At 44.2% G+C, this 24,319-nt stretch overlaps 2 protein-coding genes across 2 annotated transcripts; one reads left to right on the forward strand and one right to left on the reverse strand.

The window, feature by feature from the left end:
• The first annotated feature begins 935 nt into the window (after positions 1 to 935).
• Positions 936 to 1,557, forward strand: LOC124696850. Its single transcript, XM_047229512.1, has one exon. The coding sequence runs from the start codon at positions 1,027 to 1,029 to the stop codon at positions 1,393 to 1,395; it is 369 nt and encodes a 122-aa protein (XP_047085468.1). The 5' UTR covers positions 936 to 1,026; the 3' UTR covers positions 1,396 to 1,557.
• A 410-nt stretch (positions 1,558 to 1,967) lies between these two features.
• Positions 1,968 to 7,158, reverse strand: LOC124695041. Its single transcript, XM_047227938.1, has 5 exons — positions 6,715 to 7,158; positions 6,279 to 6,629; positions 5,874 to 6,146; positions 3,630 to 3,857; positions 1,968 to 2,300 (listed from the first exon to the last, which is right to left on the reverse strand). Exons 1-5 carry the CDS (start codon positions 7,156 to 7,158, stop codon positions 1,968 to 1,970), a joined length of 1,629 nt encoding a protein of 542 aa, XP_047083894.1.
• Between the last annotated feature and the right edge of the window lie 17,161 nt (positions 7,159 to 24,319).

Here is a 24,319-nt window from a genome sequence, read left to right on the forward strand (position 1 = left end):
TTCCTTTAGGCGTTAAAGGAAAGCTTAGGCAACGGAAATATGGACCCTTCTCTATCCTAAGGAAGATAGATGATAACGCTTATGTGATAGAACTTTCAGCAAAGATGGGAATATCTAACACATTCAATGTGAGAGATTTGACTCTTTATCACCCAGAACAAGCACTTTACGAGGATAACTCGAGGTCGAGTTCTAAACAACCAGGGGAGAATGATGAAGGACATTAGAGAAAATAAAACATAACTAAACTTTAGTACTGGCTTCTACACACTTCTATATTATTCCACATAAAATAATCCTTTAGTCATATGTATTATAGGGGTTTCCAGAGTGTTCTAGGTATGAGTTGTAACTTATCTCTTTCCTAGCTTTAGTAGTGTTCCCTAGAATATTCTTGTTGTGAGTAGAGCTAACTTGTGAGGGCTCATGCAGCCTATAAATAGAGGTCCAGCCTCTACATATGTAGCCAGACTATGTACCATCTACCTATCAATAAAGAGAACTTTGTGTTCTTCTTTTAGATCTTGTGTTGAGAGTTTGAACCAAACTCTTGACAGTCTCCGCCCCTAGAGCGATATCTAGCTTACGCCCCTAGAGCGATATCTAGCGCAGCACGTTGAAGCGGTTCCTTCAACATTTGTGCTGTTCATATTGTAGCAACACGGTGGAGTTGTTCCTCCACAACCTTGTGCTGCTTCAGGTACCTTGTGCTGCTTCAGTATTTAGGCCATTGAGAAACCTGCAATAATATCTCATTTGGATCCCTTCCGTGAGCAATAATACAAGGGAATGGGAGAAAGTAGTGTGATTTTGACCAAGTTGGATAAATATCTCCAGAGTGTGAGCTTGCTTGGGCCAACTGCCAGCCTGGTTTGCTGCTACATGACACGCCTACTTGTCACTGTCTTCGCTTCTCCTCCTCCCGTAGTCAGTAGCTACTTATCCTCTCGTGTTGAAAACATCCACAAAACCCCATAGATCACATCTCTAGTATTGCTCCTGAAGATCACAGCATCGGCCCATGCAATGGCTTCCCTGGCCAACACCACCGCTCTACATGTCTCCCAAACCTTCAGACGACGACGTAGCACCACCGTCCCCCGGCTAAGATCCTCCTTCCGCTGCCAAAGCCGGCTACCGACCGAGCCGCCGATCAATGGCGGCGGCGGCGGAGGAGGAGGGAAGAAGAGGGCATGGTGGGTCGCCATGGCCGAGAGGGCGCATGGCAGCGTCGTGAAGGCGGGCATGGCCGTGCAGGAGAACCTGAGCCCGAAGCAGAAGGGGGACTGGAAGGACGTCGCGTTGATGAGCCTCTCCTTCGCCGTCTACGTCTATATCTCCCAGAAGATCGTGTGTACATACTGCGCCTATGTTTCCATGATCCATCACCACTAGCTAGATTCTTAGATGTATAGTCGTAGTTAAGTTCCGGATGCATGATCTCGTCTCTGCGGTCGCAACTACTAGCTAGCTGCGGAAAAAGAATCCACATTCATCTATATATTTAGCACCAATAATGTCTCCGCTCTTATTGTACTTGTAATCATCATTCTACTATGGATCAAACTTGTTCTCGTCCTAAACATGATTCAGAGGATTGAGAGCTTTTAGAAGTTGAATGAAACCCCCTGTACGCTTGCACTTAACATATACACATCATCGTCAGATATTCGAAGAAGCAGGAAACAAAATTGCCAATTAATCTCAGAAAAAAGAGGCATTCGCCTTACATACACCTCGATCACGCCTATTCCTCAACACTGTACTAGTACGCAAAGTAACTCCGCCCCAGCAACTCACTACAGACCTGACCGACGAGAAGTCAGTCCTGGTTATTACAAAATTAGTGGTAAATTACTTTATTATATGCTAAAACTAAAGTGATAGAATTCTCTCTTCCAACTCCTGCCCGAAACCTTTGTCTTAGCAGAGCATCGATCCCCATGTACGCTCGTCGCGGTCAGTACTCACCGCTGCCACTGCCGCGGCAGGCTGATGTTGCCGATCTCCTGCAGCGGCGAGCGCCTCGGGATCACGCTTGGCGAGTGCTTGACGCGGCAGATCAGGACGTGCTTCTCCTTCTCCTTGCCGCAATCCTGCGGTGGCCGGTGGTGCTGCTGAGCCTTGGCTGCTCGCGGGTTCTCCATCTTGCAAGCTTCAGACCATGCTCGGTTGGGCAGGCTTGGGGCAGGGAAATGGGATTTGAAGGTGTGTAGCTTGCCTTGGAGCTCTGTGACCTTCTTCTGAAGCTCTTCAGCGTGATGTTCTGACCCTTGCGCGCGTTGTTTCCACTCCAGCATCTGGTGAATGTTAAAGAGTTTTTGTTCAGACAGCATTTGAAATGTGTTGATGTAAATTGCATAAAATATGTTGCAAACAGTACGAAAAGGTATTTTTAGAGACCAAACAGGTGTATTATTTCGGAAACTAGAGATCTGTTCACAGCCTTGGTGCAAAGTAGTACTAGGTCAGTTTCAAATGAAACTGCAAAGCAGTGTGCCTGTACTTGTACTGTAGAATGATGAAAATTTTCTTTCAGACAACAACTCCGCTTATAGTGTGATCATTTGAAATTCTTAGATGTGTATTGCAAACAATATGAGATGGTGTCTTCTTTTGGAAACTAGAGATATTTGTCTAGCTACAGCACTGAAAAAATGTGTGAAGAAGTATTAGGTTAGTTCCAAATAAAACTGCAAAGCAGTGTCTCTGTACTTGCAATGTAGAATATCAAGACTAGTTCATCACTGAATTCTTACATAGTCACTGTCTTTACTTGTACTGTAGAATGTTAGAAATTTTCGTTCAGACAACAACTTCGCTTACTATAGTTTGAGCATTTGAAATGCGTAGATGTGAGTTACAAATAATACGAAATGGTATTTTTTTTTTGAAATTAGAGATACTTGTCTACAGCACTGAAAAAATATGTGAAGAAGTACTAGGTCAGTTCCAAATAAAACTGCAAAGCAGTCTGTCTGTACTTGCACTGTAGAATATCAAGACTAGTTCATCACTGGATTCTGACATATTCACTGTCTTTTACTTGTACTTTAGAATGTTAGAATTTTTTGTTGAGGCAACAACTTCGCTTACAATAGTGTTAGCATTTGAAATGCTTAGATGTGAATTGCGAACAATACATAATGGCGTCTTCTGTTGGAAATTAGAGATATTTGTCTACAGTTTTGAAAAAATGCTGACGAAGTACAAGGTTAGTTCCAAATAAAACTTCAAAGCATTGAGTACTTGTACTGTAGAATATCAAGATTAGTTCATCACTGACATATTCACTGTTTTGCTTTCAGTCAGCAATAACTCTAATCTGAGAAATCAAGTGCATTAATTTTTTTGGTGCCAAAACAGAGTAATACAAAGGGATTCTGTTTTGAGCAACCAATCCTTCTTGCACTGAATTCTGAAAATGGATGCATACTAAGTGCGTTTAGTATCGCACCACTATCAGTAGTTCAGTATATAAAACATGTAAAAGGATGATGCAGTAATCACAGTCTCGGCGGCCGTGAAATCATGTTTCACTTGATAGCAAACAAAGCACAAAAAAAACCTGTAAGACCAAGAAGCATTTCTAGGTATTACTGATGCAAGCATAATTAGAGGCCACTTACTTGAGAGTTCAAGGAACCAAGACTGATGTCAGAAGCAATGGCACGGCGCTGCCATGTATCCCTGGAGGACTGCAGCTCCTGCATCTCCAGCCTGACCTGCTCCAGCATCTCCTGCATCTCAGTCCACTGCTCCGATTCCGCTCTCACTTGCTTCATTATCCTCCCCACAATCTCCTTGCAGTCGCAGCAGCTTCCAGAGGCCATCAGCTTGCAGTCTTCAACCACACTCTGTTAGGAGAATAGATTTTTAGCAGAAAATAAGTTACCTTAGCAAGACAAACGACGATTCAGTGCTATGCATACAACATCTGTGGGTCATACAAGGCAGAAAGTGTAGATGGGAGGTCGCAATAAAAGTTTGCCCAGTATGTGCCGACCAAATCCAGCAGCACTGCCGCCCATCCAAACTGAAGCTTGTAGTAGATGGCATAGCTCGCTCATAATTACAAAGTGCTTGCCCTGCCAACGCAATGCCCTCTTCAAACATGAGTTTCCTAGCAATGCTGCGTTGCCATTCGCAGCTACTTGAACTAAATTCAGTACACTGAAGTGTCCACAAGGCAGTGCATATGCACCTGCACTCTTGACCAGATGGTCCCTTGGCGCAACATAGTTGTTGAGGAAGTAATAAATAGCTGCTCAATGTGCACACGCCTTGGTCCTTGGGCCTGGCCCATATCTTTTGCACAATCCAGGAAAGGATAGCTTTCTTGTTGTGGGCACCTAATAATCTTATTCAACGTGGCCCGGATTCATCATACATCATGTTGCCGGCATGTGCTTCCTGGTCTGGTCATAAAATATTGCAGTTCTTGTAGTTTCAAATTTGCAGTTTACATTGAATTCTTTCATGCATCTACACATGTCCACTGGGTTCGATTCATTCAGAACAATCAGCCGTGGCAACGTCAGGCCTCAATCCCAACTCCCAAGTGAGTTTGATTGTTTCTTTGAATGAAATGCAGGCAAGTACACACACAGAAATAGACAGCTTTCCTTTTAGACTAGAGAACCAGGCCACTGGATAAAAGTATATGGCATTTACAGAACTAGACCATCCCTCTTTTAGAATAGAAAAAAATAATTTAAAATTCCCAAGAAACATCATTGGCACACATGCCTAAAAGGAAAAATATAAAATACAAGAGGGGAATAATTCCGAATTCCCAGGCCCAGGACAATCTCCAAAAGTGAGGGGAAAGAGTGAACTGCTCTCCAAGGACCACATTGCGAGCATGGCCAATGGGGAGGCAGCCAGCAACGGCACTGACAAGGTGGGCCAATTCACAATGATTGTTGAAGTTCAAATCATGGGACGATATGGCAAAGCTATTTTTTTGAAACACCTACGGCTAGTATCGAGGTGAAAGCGTGGCGAGGTAGAGCAGACAAGAAAGGTCACGGTTCTTAAAGAATTAACAGTCCCATGCACACCAGCTAAACAGTGGTTAACACAAGTCTACAGGCGTCGAGTCCATCCGCAAAGGCGCACACATTGTATCGAGGTGAAGCTATTATTTGAAACACCTACTAGGCTACTGGCATCATCGAGGCGAAGCATCCGTTTCATGTTAGTTGTCGCTGTTTTGAACATATGTACACACAATTTAAGTATAGATACAATCAAATTGCGACAACTAATACATCCAAAAAGCAATGGCTCTCAAAGAATTAACACGGCCCCATGGCCCATGCGCATCAGCTCAACAGTGCTTAACACAAGTATACAGTGTAGCATCGTATCAACCATGAGAGGCCAACGCAGGAGGCATAGTGGCCATTAACCTCTGGTGTTAGGTAGCTGTCGAGCCAGAGCAAGGGGCCAATCCATGGATGATCCGTGGACCCGACGGAGATCAGATCAATTACTCATCTCCCCTACGAAACCAGTGCAAAACCCTGTACACGCCAGGCTCGCATTGCATTGCATTGCATGCAGGCGATTTCAAATTAAAACTCGCTCTGCCCGGATGAGACAAAGGGGTCCAGGCTAATCGTGGATTGATAATGCCGTCAAGTCGCTGACCAGTGCTAGCCAGCCCCCAAGTCAACGACATTCTGGAGCCCGAGACTAATCGCCCAACACTTGTACTGGCACTACGCTAGCAATGCTAATCTTGTTCTCGAAAGGAAGCAAGAATAAGATAAGCAAAGTGGACTGGTGGTGGAGTTCTGAACGTAGTGCCTAAACAGTGTAATGTCAGCAGTAAGAACAAATTTGAATGCAACAAGTTTGAATCCTACCTTTTGCTGATGCTTCTCGGAGGCCACGCTGGGGCCGCTGTGCCGGACCGCCGCCGCCGCGTTGCCGGTGTTGCTCGCGCTGCTGCTGCCGCTCCAGCTCCTCTGGCTGCACGCGCTGGGCTTTCGGCTGTGCCGGCCGCCGCATTTCCTCGACTGGCAGCCGGCGTTGTTGTCGCCGCCGCCGGCGACGGCTTCAAGTCTGCGGCTGTATTCTGCCATCCTCTCGCGCATCCCGTTCGACATCCCCTCCATCTTCACCCGCAGCATCTCCACCTGCAATGCGTAAACGATCGCGCAAATGTTGCGCCTTTAGTCAGTGATCATCAAACATCGCGAGTTCACAACAATGCACATCGGCATGCTATAAGCGTTTTAATTATCCGGACGCGCGCGCGCATTACGTACGTCAGAGAGATTGGCACTGGGGCCGTGGTCGTCGTCGCGGCTGCTGTGCTCGGCTGGCCGAGGCGGCGTTGGGGCGACGGGGTGCGCGATCTCGCATATGTCTTTGCACACAGCGTGCTCGGCGTCGGCCGACGGCATCTTCTCGAGGCGCCGTCGGAGCGAGGACGCCTGGCGGTCGAAGTTCCGGCCGTGGCTCCGCCGCAGCTCCCTTGCGCCGGCGCCGCTCATCGCCCTCCGCCCGCTCTCCTTGTCCACCCGCAGCTCCTCCATCATCCCCTCCAGGTCCTCGATGCCCTCGTCCAGCGCCGCCGCCACGCCGGCCTCGCCCCTCCCGTCGATCTTCTTCCTCCCCTGTTGCATCATCAGCGATCAGACGGCTGCACTTGAACTTCTAGATGAGTAAAGGTGCGGGCTTTTGACGCGCGTGCGTGCTTACCGATGCGAGCGTCTCGACGGCGGTCTTGAGCGCGGCCTCCATCTGGCCGCGGTGGCAGTCGAGCTTGCGGAGCGCCACCTCGCGCTCCATCCGGAGGAAGTTGCACTCGGCGCGGAGGATCTCCGCCTGGAACCGCCACTTCTCCTCCCGCTCCCCGGCGTCCTCCTCCTCCTCCTGCGGCGGCCGACGCGCGGCACGGGAGCGCGGCCGCGGCGGCGGCGAGGCTGGCGCCGACTCCAGCCCGCGCACGCGGCGCTCCATCTCGAACAGCGCGCCGAGGTTGACGACCGGCTTCGTCGCCGCCGGCCGCGGCTGCTGCGCGCGGCCCGCGGCCCGGCTCGGCCTCCCGCCCGCCGACGACCGCCTCGACAGGTTGAGGACCCGCGGCGTCGCCGTGGCCGTGGCCGTCCCGTGCTGGCCCCTCATCGGCCGCCGCGCGGACATCGAGAAAGGACGATCTTTTCGAACAGAGAACTTGAGCGCGGCGGCGAGGGGTGCGTGCGGTGCGGATGTGGAGGGATGGGCGGGCTCTTTTTCTTGGCCTCGGGCCTAGGTGGCAACGGTCGGGTGCTTTTGGTGCGGGAAGGCGATGGTCGGAGGAGGACGGCAGGGGAATGGAGGCGGTGTATCTCGTATTCCGTGAAGAAAGAAACTGAAAGGCACAATTTGAAAGGATCTTTGCGCTGAAATGACCGGCAAGCCCCACGCCACGCCAAGCCGGGATTCCGACGCAACCATCGATTGAACAATGACGACGCCGGCCGGAACTGGCCGACGATGATGGCGAAACGAGGCGAGGGGACGGACGGGATCGAGCGGACAGGCGTGCGACACTGCTACGCTTCTGCTACGTTTGGAGGACTGGGCTGGGCCGCGCGTTGCAGCTTGCAGGGGTGGACATCTGGCAGTTGCTTCTGGATAGTAGCTGCGGTATCTTGCATTTCAAACGACTCTGCCTAATCCAATAGCATAAAATCCAAAAAAAAAACAACAATAGTAATACAATCCTTCTACTAGTATTATGCGAGAACAGTGAATCTGCCCAATATGAACTTAAGCAAAAAAAAACTAGTTGTTGAGTATGATTTGCTGGATATTATTTCGGAAGCTCAATGTTTATCTCTTGTTCAACTAGAATGAAAAGCATTTCTGCTGAGTTCTCTGGTATTTGAAAAAAAAAGAGGAAACTAAAGTTAGAAAGAGATCTAGATAGAGATACATCTTAGAAAGAGATGCTAATACTCCTTCCGATCCAAATTAATTGACTCAACTTTATATAGATATGAATGTATCTAGATGCGTTTATTACATATGTGTCCACACAAGGTTAAGTCAATTAATATGAATTGAAGGGAGTACCACTTTTTATTATTCTCGAGCTAATCAGAAAAGAAGGAAGAAGCAGATAATGGGACTTCAAGGTGAGAATGTCTAGTTGAAGATAACAAAGGTATGCCGAAAATTGATGTTGACTATTATAAGTCTTCATTTGCTATGGAAGATAAGCTGGACATTGACGTTGACGAGAACTTCTGCCATGATCAGGAACTTGTCACCACTGATCGTAATAATATGCTCGATGCCAAATTCTCTGAGAAATAAATAAAAGATGTTGTGTTTAGTTCATATGCTGACGGAACCCCTGGTCCCGGTGCTTTTCTTTTTTATTCTACCAACATTTTTGAGATCTCATTAAACCAGACTTGATGGCTATGGTTAATGATCGGAATAAAGCGGAGCTGGATCTTTTCAGATTGATTTTTTCCCTTTTGACCTTAATCCCAAAAGAGGTTGATGTTGAAGTCCATGCCTATTGTTCTGACTAATTGCATTTTAAGACATTTTTCAAATGTGCAACCAATAGGTTGGGAATTGTTAGGAAAGACGTGATTTCTCCAAATCATACAACCTTCATTAAAGGCAGATATATAATGGAGAGTGTTGTATGTGCACATGAAATTATTCATGATGTTTACTTAGTGGTCAGTGTGGCTTTATTTTTAAACTAGACTATGAAAAAGCCTACGATAGAGTTGATAGAGAGTTCCTCCTAAAAATCTTAGAGATGAGGGGGTTTAGCCCCAAGTGGTTGGAAATTATAAGATGCCTTTTTCATAATGGTTCTATAGAGGTTAGGATCAGTGTAAGGGTATATTGCCCCTATGTGTGGTTTTGGTAATTAGTGACAACCCCTATGGACTAATGTTTTCATTAAGTTTATATGAAGGAATATTCCATAGGTACTACTTGTATTCCGTCTGTTGGATTCAAGTATGGATGCCATGAAGATAAAAGATATACCTTGAGTACTGGCATCAAGATCATCGAACATATATGTGATATGACCAAGAAAAAGAAATGAAGAAGGAGTTCTTACGTGGAGCTCAATATTTGCCATGCTCTAGCTTATGTGATAAGCAATGAATTATCAAGATCTTGAGTGCTTGATTCCAAGTGAAGAATTCTAGTTATGGCTCTAAGTCGGTGTCATGATAGTCTCATAAGTTGAGCTATGGTTGACTAAGATTTAGAGCATGCAAACAAATGAAGAATTCTATATACACCTAAAGATAGTATGATAGAGCATGAGAAGATACAGGGTTGACCAATACAAAGAAAGAAGAATAGATTCAAGATTGGTCAACACATGAAGCATGAAGAATTGATACGTCTCCAACGTATCGATAATTTCTTGTGTTCCATGCCACATTATTGATGTTATCTACATGTTTTATGCACACTTTATGTCATATTCGTGCATTTTCTGGAACTAACCTATTAACAAGATGCCAAGTGCCAGTTCCTGTTTTCTGCTGTTTTTGGTTTCAGAAATCCTAGTAACGAAATATTCTCGAAATCGGACGAAATCAACGCCAAAGTTCCTATTTTCATCGGAAGCATCCAGTAACACCCGGAAGAATCGGAGGGGAGCCCCGGGGGCCCCACACCACACCCGGCGCGGCCAAGGGGGGGCACGCCCCCCTAGGGTGTGGGCCCCCCTTCGACCTTCCTGCGCCGCCTCTCCGCCTATAAAAAGCCCCTGGATCAGAAAACCCTATGACAATTGACGAAACCCACGAAAACCTTCCAGAGCCGCCGCCATCGCGAAGCCAAGATCTGGGGGACAGGAGTCTCTGTTCCGGCACCCTGCCGGAGCGGGGAAGTGCCCCCGGAAGGCTTCTCCATCGACACCGCTGCCATCTCCACCGCCATCTTCATCACCGCCGCTCGCTCCCATGAGGAGGGAGTAGTTCTCCATCGAGGCTCGGGGCTGTACCGGTAGCTATGTGGTTCATCTTTCTCCTATGTGCTTCAATACAATAATCTCATGAGCTGCCTTACATGATTGAGATTCATATGATGATGCTTGTAATCTAGATGTCATTATGCTAGTCAAGTGAGTTTTACTTATGTGATCTCCCGGAGACTCCTCGTCCCACGTGTGTAAAGGTGACAGTGTGTGCACCGTGTGGGTCTCTTAGGCCATATTTCACAGAATACTTATTCATTGTTGAAGAGCATAGTGAGGTGCTTATTTATATCTCTTTATGATTGCAATGTGTTTGTATCACAATTTATCTATGTGCTACTCTAGTGATGTGTTATTAAAGTAGTTTTATTCCTCCCGCACGTGTGCAAAGGTGACAGTGTGTGCACCGTGTTAGTACTTGGTTTATGCTATGATTATGATCTCTTGTAGATTATGAAGTTAACTATTGCTATGATATATTGATGTGATCTATTCCTCCTACATATGCATGAAGGTGACGAGTGTGCATGCTATGCTAGTACTTGGTTTAGTCTGTTGATCTATCTTACACTAAAGGTTACTAAAACATGAGCATTATTGTGGAGCTTGTTAACTCCGGCATTGAGGGTTCGTGTAATCCTACGCAATGTGTTCATCATCCAACAAAAGTGTACATTATGCATTTATCTATTCTGTTATGTGATCAATGTTGAGAGTGTCCACTAGTGAAAGTCTATTCCCTAGGCCTTGTTCCTAAATACTGCTATCGCTGCTTGTTTACTGTTTTACTGTGTTACTACTGCTGCATTACTACTGCTTGTTTACTGTTCTGGGCAAAGCACTTTTCTGGTGTCGTTGCTGTTGCTACTGCTTATTCATACCACCTGTATTTCACTATCTCTTCGCCGAACTAGTGCACCTATTAGGTGTGTTGGGGACACAAGAGACTTCTTGCTTTGTGGTTGCAGGGTTGCATGAGAGGGATATCTTTGACCTCTTCCTCCCCGAGTTCGATAAACCTTGGGTAATCCACTTAAGGGAAACTTGCTGCTCGTTCTACAAACCTCTCGCTCTTGGAGGCCCAACACTGTCTACAAGAATAGAAGCTCCCGTAGACATCAAGCTACTTTTACGGCGCCGTTGCCGGGGAGGAAAGGTAAAAAGGCACTCATACTACGGTCCCTGGTAAAGTATTTTTCCGGCGCCGTTGTGTGTGTGCTCAAAGCTATTTCCTTTAGATCCTGCAATTGCATCTTGTTGTTTCTTGTTTACACTAGTTTGGCATAATGTATAAGAGTGAGCTTCTTATTCTATTTCCTGATTTAAAACATGGATTGTTTGATGCGAAAATTAAAAAACCTATGAAATCTTATTTGCATGTCTGGTAGTAATATTAGTATGAACGCTTTGAACACCATTGTTGATAATGATATAGAAAGTTCTAAGCTTGGGGAAGCTGGTTTTCATGATATTTTTAGTCCCCCAAGCATTGAGGAGAAAATTTTCTTTGATGATACTTTGCCTCCTATTTCTGATGATGATAATGATAGTGGTCTTTTTGTGCCACCTACTATGGAGAGTAAATTTTGTTGTGATTATACTATGCCTCCTACACTTGATGAGAATAATAATGATAGCTACTTGGTTGAATTTGCTCCTACTACAAATAATAAAATTGATTATGCTTATGTGGAGAGTAATAATTTTATGCATGAGACTCATGATAAGAATGCTTTATGTGATAGTTATATTGTTGAGTTTGCTCATGATACTACTGAAAGTTATTATGAGAGAGGAAAATATGGTTGTAGAAATTTTCATGTTACTAAAATGCCTCTCTATGTGCTGAAATTTTTGAAGCTACACTTGTTTTATCTTCCTATGCTTGTTACTTTGCTCTTCATGAACTTGTTTATTTACAAGATTCCTATTCATAGGAAGCATGTTAGACTTAAATTTGTTTTGAATTTGCCTCTTGATGCTCTCTTTTGCTTCAAATACTATTTCTTGCGAGTGCATCATTAAAACTGCTGAGCCCATCTTAACGGCTAAAAAGAAAGAACTTCTTGGGAGATAACCCATGTGCTATTTTGCTACAGTACTTTGTTTTATATTTGTGTCTTGGAAGTTGTTTACTACTGTAGCAACCTCTCCTTATCTTAGTTTTGAGTTTTGTTGTGCCAAGTTAAGCCGTTGATAGAAAAGTAAGTACTAGATTTGGATTACTGCGCAGTTCCAGATTTCTTTGTCTGTCACGAATCTGGGTCTATCTCCCTGTAGGTAGCTCAGAAAATTACGCCAATTTACGAGCATGATCCTCAGATATGTACGCAACTTTCATTCAATTTGAGCATTTTCGTTTGAGCAAGTCTGGTGCCATTTTAAAATTCGTCAATACGTACTGTTCTGTTTTGACAGATTCTGCCTTTTATTTCGCATTGCCTCTTTCGCTATGTTGGATGAATTTCTTTGATCCACTAATGTCCAGTAGCATTATGCAATGTCCAGTAGCATTATGCAATGTCCAGAAGTGTTAAGAATGATTGTGTCACCTCTGAACATGTTAATTTTTATTGTCCACTAACCCTCTAATGAGTTGTTTCGAGTTTGGTGTGGAGGAAGTTTTCAAGGGTCAAGAGAGGAGGATGATATACTACGATCAAGAAGAGTGAAAAGTCTAAGCTTGGGGATGCCCCGGTGGTTCATCCCTGCATATATCAAGAAGACTCAAGCGTCTAAGCTTGGGGATGCCCAAGGCATCCCCTTCTTCATCGACAACATTATCAGGTTCCTCCCCTGAAACTATATTTTTATTCCATCACATCTTATGTGCTTTTTCTTGGAGCGTCGGTTTGTTTTTGTTTTTGTTTTTGTTTGAATAAATTGGATTACATCATGCTTGTGTGGGAGAGAGATACGCTCCGCTGGTTCATATGAACACATGTGTTCTTAGCTCATAATATTCATGGCGAAGTTTCCTCTTCGTTAAATTGTTATATGGTTGGAATTGGAAAATGATACATGTAGTAATTGCTATAAATGTCTTGGGTAATGTGATACTTGGCAATTGTTGTGCTCATGTTTAAGCTCTTGCATCATATGCTTTGCACCCATTAATGAAGAAATACATAGAGCATGCTAAAATTTGGTTTGCATATTTGGTTTCTCTAAGGTCTAGATAATTTATAGTATTGAGTTTGAACAACAAGGAAGACGGTGTAGAGTCTTATAATGTTTTCAATATGTCTTTTATGTGAGTTTTGCTGCACCGGTTCATCCTTGTGTTTGTTTCAAATAAGCCTTGCTAGCCTAAACCTTGTATCGAGAGGGAATACTTCTCATGCATCCAAAATACTTGAGCCAACCACTATGCCATTTGTGTCCACCATACCTACCTATACTACATGGTATTTTCCCGCCATTCCAAAGTAAATTGCTTGAGTGCTACCTTTAAAATTCCATCATTCACCTTTGCAATATATAGCTCATGGGACAAATAGCTTAAAAAACTATTGTGGTAGTGAATATGTAATTATGCACTTTATCTCTTATTAAGTTGCTTGTTGTGCGATAACCATGTTTACTGGGGAACGCCATCAACTCATTGTTGAATTTCATGTGAGTTGCTATGCATGTTCGTCTTGTCTGAAGTAAGAGAGATCTACCACCTTATGGTTAAGCATGCATATTGTTAGAGAAGAACATTGGGCCGCTAACTAAAGCCATGATCCATGGTGGAAGTTTCAGTTTTGGACAAAATCCTCAATCTCATATGAGAAAATTATTAATTGTTGTTACATGCTTATGCATAAAAGAGGAGTCCATTATCTGTTGTCTATGTTGTCCCGGTATGGATGTCTAAGTTGAGAATAATCAATAGCGAGAAATCCAATGCGAGCTTTCTCCTTAGACCTTTGTACAGGCGGCATAGAGGTACCCCTTTGTGACACTTGGTTAAAACATGTGCATTGTGATGATCCGGTAGTCCAAGCTAATTAGGACAAGGTGCGGGCACTATTGGTACACTATGCATGAGGCTTGCAACTTATAAGATATAATTTACATGATGCATATGCTTTATTACTACCGTTGACAAAATTGTTTCATGTTTTCAAAATCAAAGCTCTAGCACAAATATAGCAATCGATGATTTTCCTCTATGAGGACCATTCTTTTACTTTCAATGTTGAGTCAGTTCACCTATTTCTATCCACCTCAAGAAGCAAACACTTGTGTGAACTGTGCATTGATTCCTACATACTTGCTTATTGCACTTATTATATTACTCTATGTTGACAATATCCATGAGATATACATGTTATAAGTTGAAAGCAACCGCTGAAACTTAATCTTCTTTTGTGTTGCTTCAGTACCTTTACTTTGAATTATTGCTTTATGAGTTAACTCTTATGCAAGACTTATTGATGCTTGTCTTGAAGTGCTATTCATGAAAAGTCTTTGCTTTATGATTCACTTGTTTACTCATGTCATACACATTGTTTTGATCGCTGCATTCACTACATATGCTTTACAAATAGTATGATCAAGATTATGATGGCATGTCACTCCAGAAATTATCTTTGTTATCGTTTTACCTGCTCGGGACGAGCAGAACTAAGCTTAGGGATGCTGATACGTCTCCAACGTATCGATAATTTCTTGTGTTCCATGCCACATTATTGATGTTATCTACATGTTTTATGCACACTTTATGTCATATTCGTGTATTTTCTGGAACTAACCTATTAACAAGATGCCGAAGTGCCGGTTCTCGTTTTACTCGCTGTTTTTGGTTTCGAAATCCTAGTAACGAAATATTCTCGGAATCGGACGAAATCAACGCCAAAGTTCCTATTTTCACTCGGAAGCATCCGGAACACCCGGGAAGAATCGGAGGGGAGCCCGGGGGCCCCACACCACACCCCGGCGCGGCCAAGGGGGCGCGCCCCCTAGGGTGTGGGCCCCCTTCGACCTTCTCGCGCCGCCTCTCCGCCTATAAAAAGCCCCTGGATCAGAAAACCCTATGACAATTGACGAAACCCACGAAAACCTTCCGGAGCCGCCGCCATCGCGAAGCCAAGATCCGGGGACAGGAGTCTCCGTTCCGGCACCCTGCCGGAGCGGGGAAGTGCCCCGGAAGGCTTCTCCATCGACACCGCTGCCATCTCCACCGCCATCTTCATCACCGCTGCTGCTCCCATGAGGAGGGAGTAGTTCTCCATCGAGGCTCGGGGCTGTACCGGTAGCTATGTGGTTCATCTTTCTCCTATGTGCTTCAATACAATAATCTCATGAGCTGCCTTACATGATTGAGATTCATATGATGATGCTTGTAATCTAGATGTCATTATGCTAGTCAAGTGAGTTTTACTTATGTGATCTCCGGAGACTCCTCGTCCCACGTGTGTAAAGGTGACGAGTGTGTGCACCGTGTGGGTCTCTTAGGCCATATTTCACAGAATACTTATTCACTGTTGAAGAGCATAGTGAGGTGCTTATTTATATCTCTTCATGATTGCAATGTGTTTGTATCACAATTTATCTATGTGCTACTCTAGTGATGTGTTATTAAAGTAGTTTTATTCCTCCTGCACGTGTGCAAAGGTGACGAGTGTGTGCACCGTGTTAGTACTTGGTTTATGCTATGATTATGATCTCTTGTAGATTATGAAGTTAACTATTGCTATGATATATTGATGTGATCTATTCCTCCTACATATGCATGAAGGTGACAAGTGTGCATGCTATGCTAGTACTTGGTTTAGTCTGTTGATCTATCTTACACTAAAGGTTACTAAAACATGAGCATTATTGTGGAGCTTGTTAACTCCGGCATTGAGGGTTCGTGTAATCCTACGCAATGTGTTCATCATCCAACAAAAGTGTAGAGTATGCATTTATCTATTCTGTTATGTGATCAATGTTGAGAGTGTCCACTAGTGAAAGTCTATTCCCTAGGCCTTGTTCCTAAATATCGCTATCGCTGCTTGTTTACTCGTTTTACTCGTGTTACTACTGCTGCATTACTACTGCTTGTTTACTGTTCTGCGCAAAGCACTTTTCTGGTGTCGTTGCTGTTGCTACTTCTTATTCATACCACCTGTATTTCACTATCTCTTCGCCGAACTAGTGCACCTATTAGGTGTGTTGGGGACACAAGAGACTTCTTGCTTTGTGGTTGCAGGGTTGCATGAGAGGGATATCTTTGACCTCTTCCTCCCTGAGTTCGATAAACCTTGGGTAATCCACTTAAGGGAAACTTGTTGCTGTTCTACAAACCTCTGCTCTTGGAGGCCCAACACTGTCTACAAGAATAGAAGCTCCCGTAGACATCAAGAATGTGCCACGAGAAGTCATGTGGTATGGTAAAACATGTCAATTATGCTTTATGAACTAACCCATCATATATGGTCCCTTGTGTTGTCTATGTGGGTTAGGTATCTTTCCATGGGCATGCATCAAAAGTGAGATCTCATATAGCCCATGAGAGGATGACGTCAAGTGGTGATCGTCATCAAGGTTGAGTTGTGCAACTTCAAGTTGAGCATCTCAAGAGTATCATATGATTGAAGCTTGCAGTTCATTTGGTGATAATGGACATGTGATGATGTGCATCAATGGAGCTTTCCCATCATGGTGTATGGGGGAGCACTTGTGAGTCTTCACGAAGTAACGATAATCAAGTGAGGCATTCCGGCTTGAGTGAAGCTTGAAGAGTTATCATCAAGATCAAGCGGGACGCGCAGGACAAAGGTATGGCCTTTCTAGGTTTTCCTTTTACCGGTCTCAAGGTGGTTGTTGGGAGACCGAATTATAGGATAGATAGCCGCACTATCAAGAGGGGCTTTCGGTTGGGTACCTTGATCACATCGTATTAGGGAGATCAACCCTTTGCATACTTTGCATATCCCTATTACTTCTTGGTGTTTCTCTGTGAGAGGTTCTTGAGCTTGTTACAACAAGCCTAAGTTCATCAAAAACAGAATCCGCATGCATCTTCTATTGCATTTTCGAGTTTAGACGTCTTCACCGTTTCTTGACAGTGGGAGACTCCCTTTCTAGAATCATCTAAAAAATATCCTATGAGGAGTCTCCATATTTCCAACAAAATTATTTGTCGTTATCTTTCGAGTTTGGGTTCTATTTGTCGTTATCTTTCCAACAAAATTGGTTTCATGTCAATCGGAGTTCGGGAGCATTTTCTATTTTAAAGAAAAAGAAAAGGGTTTTGGCCTGAAGCAGTCCGGCCCACCGCCCGGAACTGCAGGCCGTGGCACCGGCCAGCCCGGCGCCGACCGGCCCCTGGACCGGTGCACACCGGGCACAATCCAGGGGAATTTTCCGACCTACACCTCTGTTCAGACCGGACTGGCCCGGTCTCATGCCCGGTCGGACCGGGCTGTGGACCGGCTGCCTCGGCGCGGACCGGCCCCTGCTCCGGTGGCAACCAGGAGCCAAGTACTGTGCGACAAGATCCGCCCCGGTCACGGCCCGGCGCCAGGCCCGGTTTGGACCGGGCGGTCTGGCCTGTGGCCCGGTTGGACCGGCCCCTGCGCCGAGCGGCCCGGCCCCAGGCCCGGTTGACCGGGCTCCTCGAAGATTTGGTGAGGTGGACATTTCCCCAACGGTTAAATTTCGGTTTGGACTATAAATAGGCCTTCTACCACCTTGGGCTGAGTAAATTCTTCCACTCTCTCTCCTCCATTGTTGATTTTGAAGAACTTGCCATATATCTTGATTTCCCACATGATTCTTGCTCATTCTTGAGGGATCTAAGAGAGGAGATCTAGATCTACAATCCCCACCAATCCATTTCTCCTCTAAGTGCGGGGAACCCTTTGGATCTAGATCTTGGAGTCATTTGTTGATTTCCTCTTTGTTCTTCCTCTCTAATCTCATCCTAGCATTTGTTGCTTTAGTGGGATTTGAGTGTGAAGGATTTGAACACCTCTAGTGTTCTTGCTTTGCATCATTGCATAGTGTTGAGCTCTCCACCATTATTAGTTCGAGTGAGAGACCGTGAGCTTGTTACTCTTGGAGGGAGACCTCCTAGTTGGCTTGGCGGTTGGTGCTCCGGTGATCTCTTCAAGGAAGATTGTGAAGAGGTTCGGGCTTCTCCTTCGTGGAGCTTGTGAAGTGGTTTTGGATCTTTCCATCTCCGGAGTGGAGGAAAAGCTAACCATAAGGAAAGGGCCATTATCCTTCGTGGGTTTGGCTCGGAGAATAGGGTGAGCCTTCGTGGCATTGGGGAATCCTTCGTGAGACCTCCACCCCTCCAAACGTGGCGTACCTTCTTGCAAAGAAAGGGAACACGAGAATACATCTTCGTCTCCGTGTGCCTTGGTTATTTCTATACCCGAGCTTACTTTCCGTGTGATATCCATCGTGCTTGAACTACATATATTTTGCTATCATTTGTGCTACATATATCTTGTTCCTATCTTGCTTAGCTCTAGTTGTTGTTGTTGCACTTAGGTGAGCTTAGCATATTTAGGATTTGTGCTTGTAAAATAAACGTTAGTTTAATTCCGCATTCTTATAAGCCAAATCCGTAAGAGTTTTTAAAACGCCTATTCACCCCCCTCTAGGTGACATATCGTCCTTTCAATCAGTGACGAGCATAGTGATGTCTTCCTAACTAGTAGAGGGGTTCAGCAAGGGGACGCCATATACCCAATTTTGTTGAACCTTATGGCAGATGTTTTCACAAAAATATTAGTGAAACCGGGCTGGTACTAGTTAAGTTATTGGCTTCAGTAAAAAATATTGGGTTATTCACTACTAGAAAAAGCCTAGCCATAGGATGACTACCAGTGGTGCTCCACTGCTATATAGCAGTAGCGCACCACATATAGGTGCGCCAACGCTAGTAGATTACTAATGGCGCACCCGGTGAGGTAGTGCACACCACTGCTATTTGAGGTAGCAGTGGCGCACCTATGCTTGGTGCGCCATTGGTAAGTGCGGGCCTTGGGGTATAGATGGGCTTAGAGTTACCAATGGCGCACCACATATAGATGCACCACTTCTAACTCCTGCCAAAAATTCCCACCACACACCCCCACCCCCCGTGGATCGTCTTTTTGGTTTGCCAAAAATAATAGATTCCTCTCCATGAAGAGGTACACCACTGCTAACTTTCCCTCCATCAAAATTTAAACTGGCCGGCCACCACCTACCCCCACTACCATCTTATCCACCTCCCTTCTCCCTCCTCCACAGATTTCTCTCCTCCTCCTACTCCTTTCCTCCACTCTGGTGCCCCTTCCTCTCATTTCCGGCCTCCTCTCCCCCAAGCACTCCGGTGACCCTCCTGTCCTCCATTCTCCATCCTGTTTCATCTCCTTCTTCTCCTCCCTCTCTTCTCCATCCTCCAACCTATACCATGGCCCATCTAATTGGGAAAACAAAATGAGCAAAAAAAATGGTGCTATATGGACGGGACAAATAATTCAGAAAACAAAAACAAGCAAACAAAATCAAGAAAATATGGTCCTAGATCCAGATCTGGATCTGGATCCAGATTCAAATTTCAATTTTTTACTAGTGGTGCAACCTAAAGATTAGTAGTGGCGCACCAAGAAGGGTTAACAGTGGCGCACCAAAAATATAGCATTGGTGCACAAAAAAAAGAAAAAAAAAACAAATTTCAAAAATATAAAAGTGGTGCACCAAAAATGTAGCCTAGGCGTACTAGGTGGTGCGTCACTGGTAGGGCCACATACTAGTCGCACACCAAGTGGTGCACCACTACTAGCACTAACTAGTGGCGTGATAGTAGTGGCGCACCATGGTGCGCCCCTACTAACTAATTTAGGTGTGCCACTGCTAAGCTTTTTTCTAGTAGTGATTAGCATGTAATATGTTGATGATACCCTTGTCTTCTTGAAGAACAACCTTAATTATGCTATTAACCTAAAGTGTATTTGTCCCGTTTTGAACAAATGTATGGCATGCGTATTAATTTCCATTAATGATGTTGTTGTTATCAATATTGAGGAAGGAGATGCACAGATGGTTGCTCAAACTCTAATCTGCAAGGTAGGGGCTTTCCCCTGAACTTATTTAGGAGTGCATCTACATCATAAGAAGCTTAGAAGAGAAGATCTACAACCTATTGTAGATAAGATTTTGAAGAAAGCATCTAGATGGAGGGGAAAACTTCTTAACCATGATTACATCTAGTTAGAAGTGTCATATCCAGCATTCCCCTTTATTTGTGAAGTGTCATTAAGTCCACAAATGGGCCATCTCTTTCATTAACTCTCAGATGGCTCATTGCCTCTCAGATGATTATGAGGGGAATTTCCAATACCACTTAGCTAATTGGGGCTCGGTGACTCGGAAAGGAGTTTGTGGGGCCTGCTATCCTAGACTTAGCTGAGATGAATCTTTGCCTCCTTGCTTCTTGGGTTAAAAGGTATAGCCTTGATGATAAAAAACTATCGAAACAGATTGTTGAATACAAATACATGGTTGATAACCCTAATATTGTCTCTTGCTCTTCCATTGGTACTTCTCCATTTTGGGAAGGTGTTGTATGGGCTATTAAAGCTGCCAAAATGGATATCAATGGAAGGTGGGGGTGGTAGGCGGGTTAAGGTTTGGGAAGACCATCGGTTTGAGACTTGTAGTTTGGCCATCCAATACTAGGAGGTTTATTACCTCGTTAAAGAGCAAAATTGCCCTATATCTGAGTTGTGGGATGGGGAACATCTTAGAGTTACCTTTAGGAGATGCTTTGACCATAGGCTTATCCTCTAATGGTATGGAATAATTCATATTGCTCAGACTCTTCAAATTACTGAAGATAGTGACTCCTTATGTGGATGTGGGAGCCTAATGAGGTATATAATGTGAAATCCATGTATGATGCTATCACTTTAGAGTGATTCTTTGTGTGAATGTCCATTATGTGTGGAGTTTGAAGGTTCCCCCAAAAGTTCATTTTTTCTTTGTCTGATGTATCACAATAGTATTATCACTAGAGACAACCTGGTTCAAATACAACAATAGATAAGTTGACATGTGTTTTTTCAATGAACTTGAAACCTGCAATCGTATTTTTTTAATGTGTTTTCGCTTCAAATGCTTGGGCTTAAGTTAAAAGATTGCTGAGCATTAGCTCCATCTCTCCCACTTTGGCTAGCACCTCTCATTTATGGAATAATAATAAAATATGGTGCCTAATATGAGTAAGCATTTGGTGCACATGAGCACCAGTGCTCTCAGTTTTTTAAATATTAAAAAAATTATATATTTGTGTTCCAAAAAATTATCATATTTATTCTATGAATATATATATATGTTCCGAATACTCGTGAGAAGTTTTGGTAGAAGTTGCATTGTATTTGAGCTACAGGAAAAAAAACAAATTTGTGGCTACGTATAGGGACGTATATTTGTCAGAAATTTATCTTTTTTATATAGCTCGAATATAACATATTTTTCTCCGAAATTTCTACAGTATCTTCGGAATGTTTATATGTATGTAGGTATTTAATTTCAATTTTTTTTAAATACAAATAATATGATTTTATAGCACCAGGAGCACTGGTGCTCATGTGCTAAAGACACTTTTCGACCTAATATAATAAATGTTGTAATTATGTGGAACCTTTTGTTAATTAGAAATACTTCATGCTTCGATCATACTCCTTGGATTGGGATGCAAGTGGTATAGAAGAAAGTTACTTACATTCTTACTCAATGGAGCATCCTGCTAAAAGAAGTGGAAAAAGGAAGGCTCGGGAATAGTGGCCAAGCTTGAGGCGTTAGCTCATGCATGCCCCATCACTCTTGTTGTGGTTGGAGCCTGGCTAACAAAAGAGAAGAAAGCTAAAACTAAAGATGAAGTGATGATAGCTATTTATCTTGGTGTAGCTCTTGTTTCAATGTGCATAAAAGATGTCCTGATTAAATCTATTTGTCATGACGTTGTGTACATCTATGTTTAATGTTGCTTATGTGTTGTTCTCCATGTCTTTTATGCATACATTGTTGTGGATTTGCATATTTTTTTTACCAATTAACTAGTTCTTGGTCCATTACTGAACGATGTAGGTTTACACATTAAACGTGGCTTTCACACAAGACCCGATCGACACTTAGGACACCTACGTTCCTGAGACCCGGGATAACACGACTATGTTGTCGCTCACATACCCTTAGAGAGAGGATATTCTCTCCGAGCAGGGTGATGGAGGCTTACGCTATGTTCTGGTCGACAAGGATGCGAATGTCTATGAATTTGCATCCCTTCATGTTTACCTTTGTTCTAAACAAGATGTGCAAGATCATCAAGAGTGGAGTGAAGACTGAAAAAGGATTCAAACAAGTGTATCTGAACAATGTAGCCAAGAAGGTTCATGACTACTGTGGGTCAGAGGTGTCCTCACGATAGGTGTACAACCACCTCCACAAGTGGGGAGCAAGGTGTATCAAGGTCTCCAAGCTTAGAGACCTTAGCGGTGCACAATCGGATGAGGACACCCACACCATTATCATGGATGACGAGCACTAGAGAGGCCATGTACCGGTACAAACAATTCTCACCTTTCCACAATTTGCTGGCTGAGATAACTAATCTTGTTTACCCTGTGACAACTGACCAACACGTTGTTGTCTTAGGAACACCCACTGAGTACCTGAACAAGCCTATTAATAACTACCCCCATATGCAGCGGATATTTTCCTTCTTCCTGGTCACTGGCATAATTTCCATGGGCTCCAGCGAGCCTCTTGGCCAGCATTTCTCTAACTACATTGACACCCAGGACTCTGGCACCATCCCAATTGATGATGATTATGCACAGCCTCCTTCTCCTACAGCTGATGCTAGTACTGCCGCTAGTGGTTCTGGTGTTCATGCTAAGACATTTGTTGACCGTGGTAGGAAGATGAAGAGAGGTTGGGTATTGGGAGATGAGGACGGCAGCAACATGAGCATCATGATCGAAGCCGCCAAGGCGGTGGAGGTGGCCATCACCATTGCCACCCTCCCGACGTAACCCGAGCCTCTACTCCGCCCTCATGGATGCCACTAGAATCAATGCAGCAGCGAAGATGTGGCTCTGAGCCACCTCTTCGACAACAGAGCCCAATGGAATGGCTTTGTTCATATGGTTGAGGACCATAGACAACTCTGGCTGAGGAACTTCCTCACCAAGCACTACTACATATAGTGCAGCCTTTAGATGTTTGTTTTATATTTTGAAGTATCTAGGACATCATGAAGATTGATGCCAAGGCATGTATATTGTGTGAGGTGGTAATGTGGTATATACTAAACTCTCACATGATGCTGAACTTGCGGTGCTCTAGGTGGTAGTATTACACCCTCATTTGAAGTGGTGGTAGGATGACACCATAGTAGCTACTATGATCATTAGTAAGATCACACTAGCTGGTCGGATGAACAACTCTGATGCTTTTGCCTATATTATCATGCATGCTTATGTTAATTGCCTTAGATTCTTAACTATATTCACCATTATCTCTTGCTTATATGATCATGCGTGCTTAATTTAGTTCCTATGTTCTATCTTGGTAGAAATATAATTGGCACGTAGTGTTCTACGGGAAAGTGTCTGGAATCTACACAAGTCCGGATGATGTTACCCTACAAGTGAGTGGTTACACGGGGAACGGCCACAAAGGGTTCAAGACGAGAGACAAGGCATAAGAAGCTCACTTCAAGTTCTTAGCAGAACAGTAGGCTACTATAAACCTCCCAAGATTGCAGGACATGTCGTTCCCAAGATCGAAGAACATGGAGCGCCAAAGATCGCATGTCATGGCGAATCAAGTAGGCTCAAGGACTTCGTCATCGTCGGACTGGTGATCTAGGTCATAAGCATCTGTGATCGTATGTACTAAGCGTGTAAGACCCTAAACCCTGCACTGATAGATGGTTAGCCCAACAAGTAGATGTGCAGGGTGACAATAATGGGCCATATGCAACCTCGCAAATAAGCGGGTTGTATCGGCGCATCCCAAAATCCTGATATTTTGCCAACCAGCCAAAGTGGGCTCAAATGACGTCTTCATGCAGCTAAAACGCTGTCAACAACCAATCATAATGCGAAAATAGGCCCAAACACAATTTTTTGCTGATGCAGCAGATGGCGGGCCAAAACTCAGAAACGGAAAAAACCATGCCCATGCGAGCGACCAAACAGAGTCTTGAGGATGAAGTACTGCCAGTTAGGAGTAGTCACGTATTTTACACTCTACACATTGCAAACTACGATGTTCCGTCTGTACTCGTGTAGTCACAATGTCGCAGAATCATTTACGGAACCAGGCACGGAAGGGCGATGGCGTGGAAGGCAATTGATTGTCCGGTCTCGCGTG

Source organism: Lolium rigidum, chromosome 3 (genome assembly GCF_022539505.1).
Source record: "Lolium rigidum isolate FL_2022 chromosome 3, APGP_CSIRO_Lrig_0.1, whole genome shotgun sequence".
Taxonomy (NCBI): domain Eukaryota; kingdom Viridiplantae; phylum Streptophyta; class Magnoliopsida; order Poales; family Poaceae; genus Lolium; species Lolium rigidum.

What these genes read in the sequence shown, in the direction of transcription:
- LOC124696850 (XM_047229512.1), top strand. Translation starts at nt 1,027, where the DNA reads ATGGCTTCCCTGGCCAACACCACCGCTCTACATGTCTCCCAAACCTTC.
- LOC124695041 (XM_047227938.1), bottom strand. Translation starts at nt 7,158, where the DNA reads ATGTCCGCGCGGCGGCCGATGAGGGGCCAGCACGGGACGGCCACGGCC. An exon ending in CCGTCGAGACGCTCGCATCG is followed by an intron (nt 6,630 to 6,714) that starts GTAAGCACGCAC and finishes ATGATGCAACAG; the next exon opens with GGGAGGAAGAAGATCGACGG. An exon ending in TTGGTTCCTTGAACTCTCAA is followed by an intron (nt 2,301 to 3,629) that starts GTAAGTGGCCTC and finishes AACATTCACCAG; the next exon opens with ATGCTGGAGTGGAAACAACG.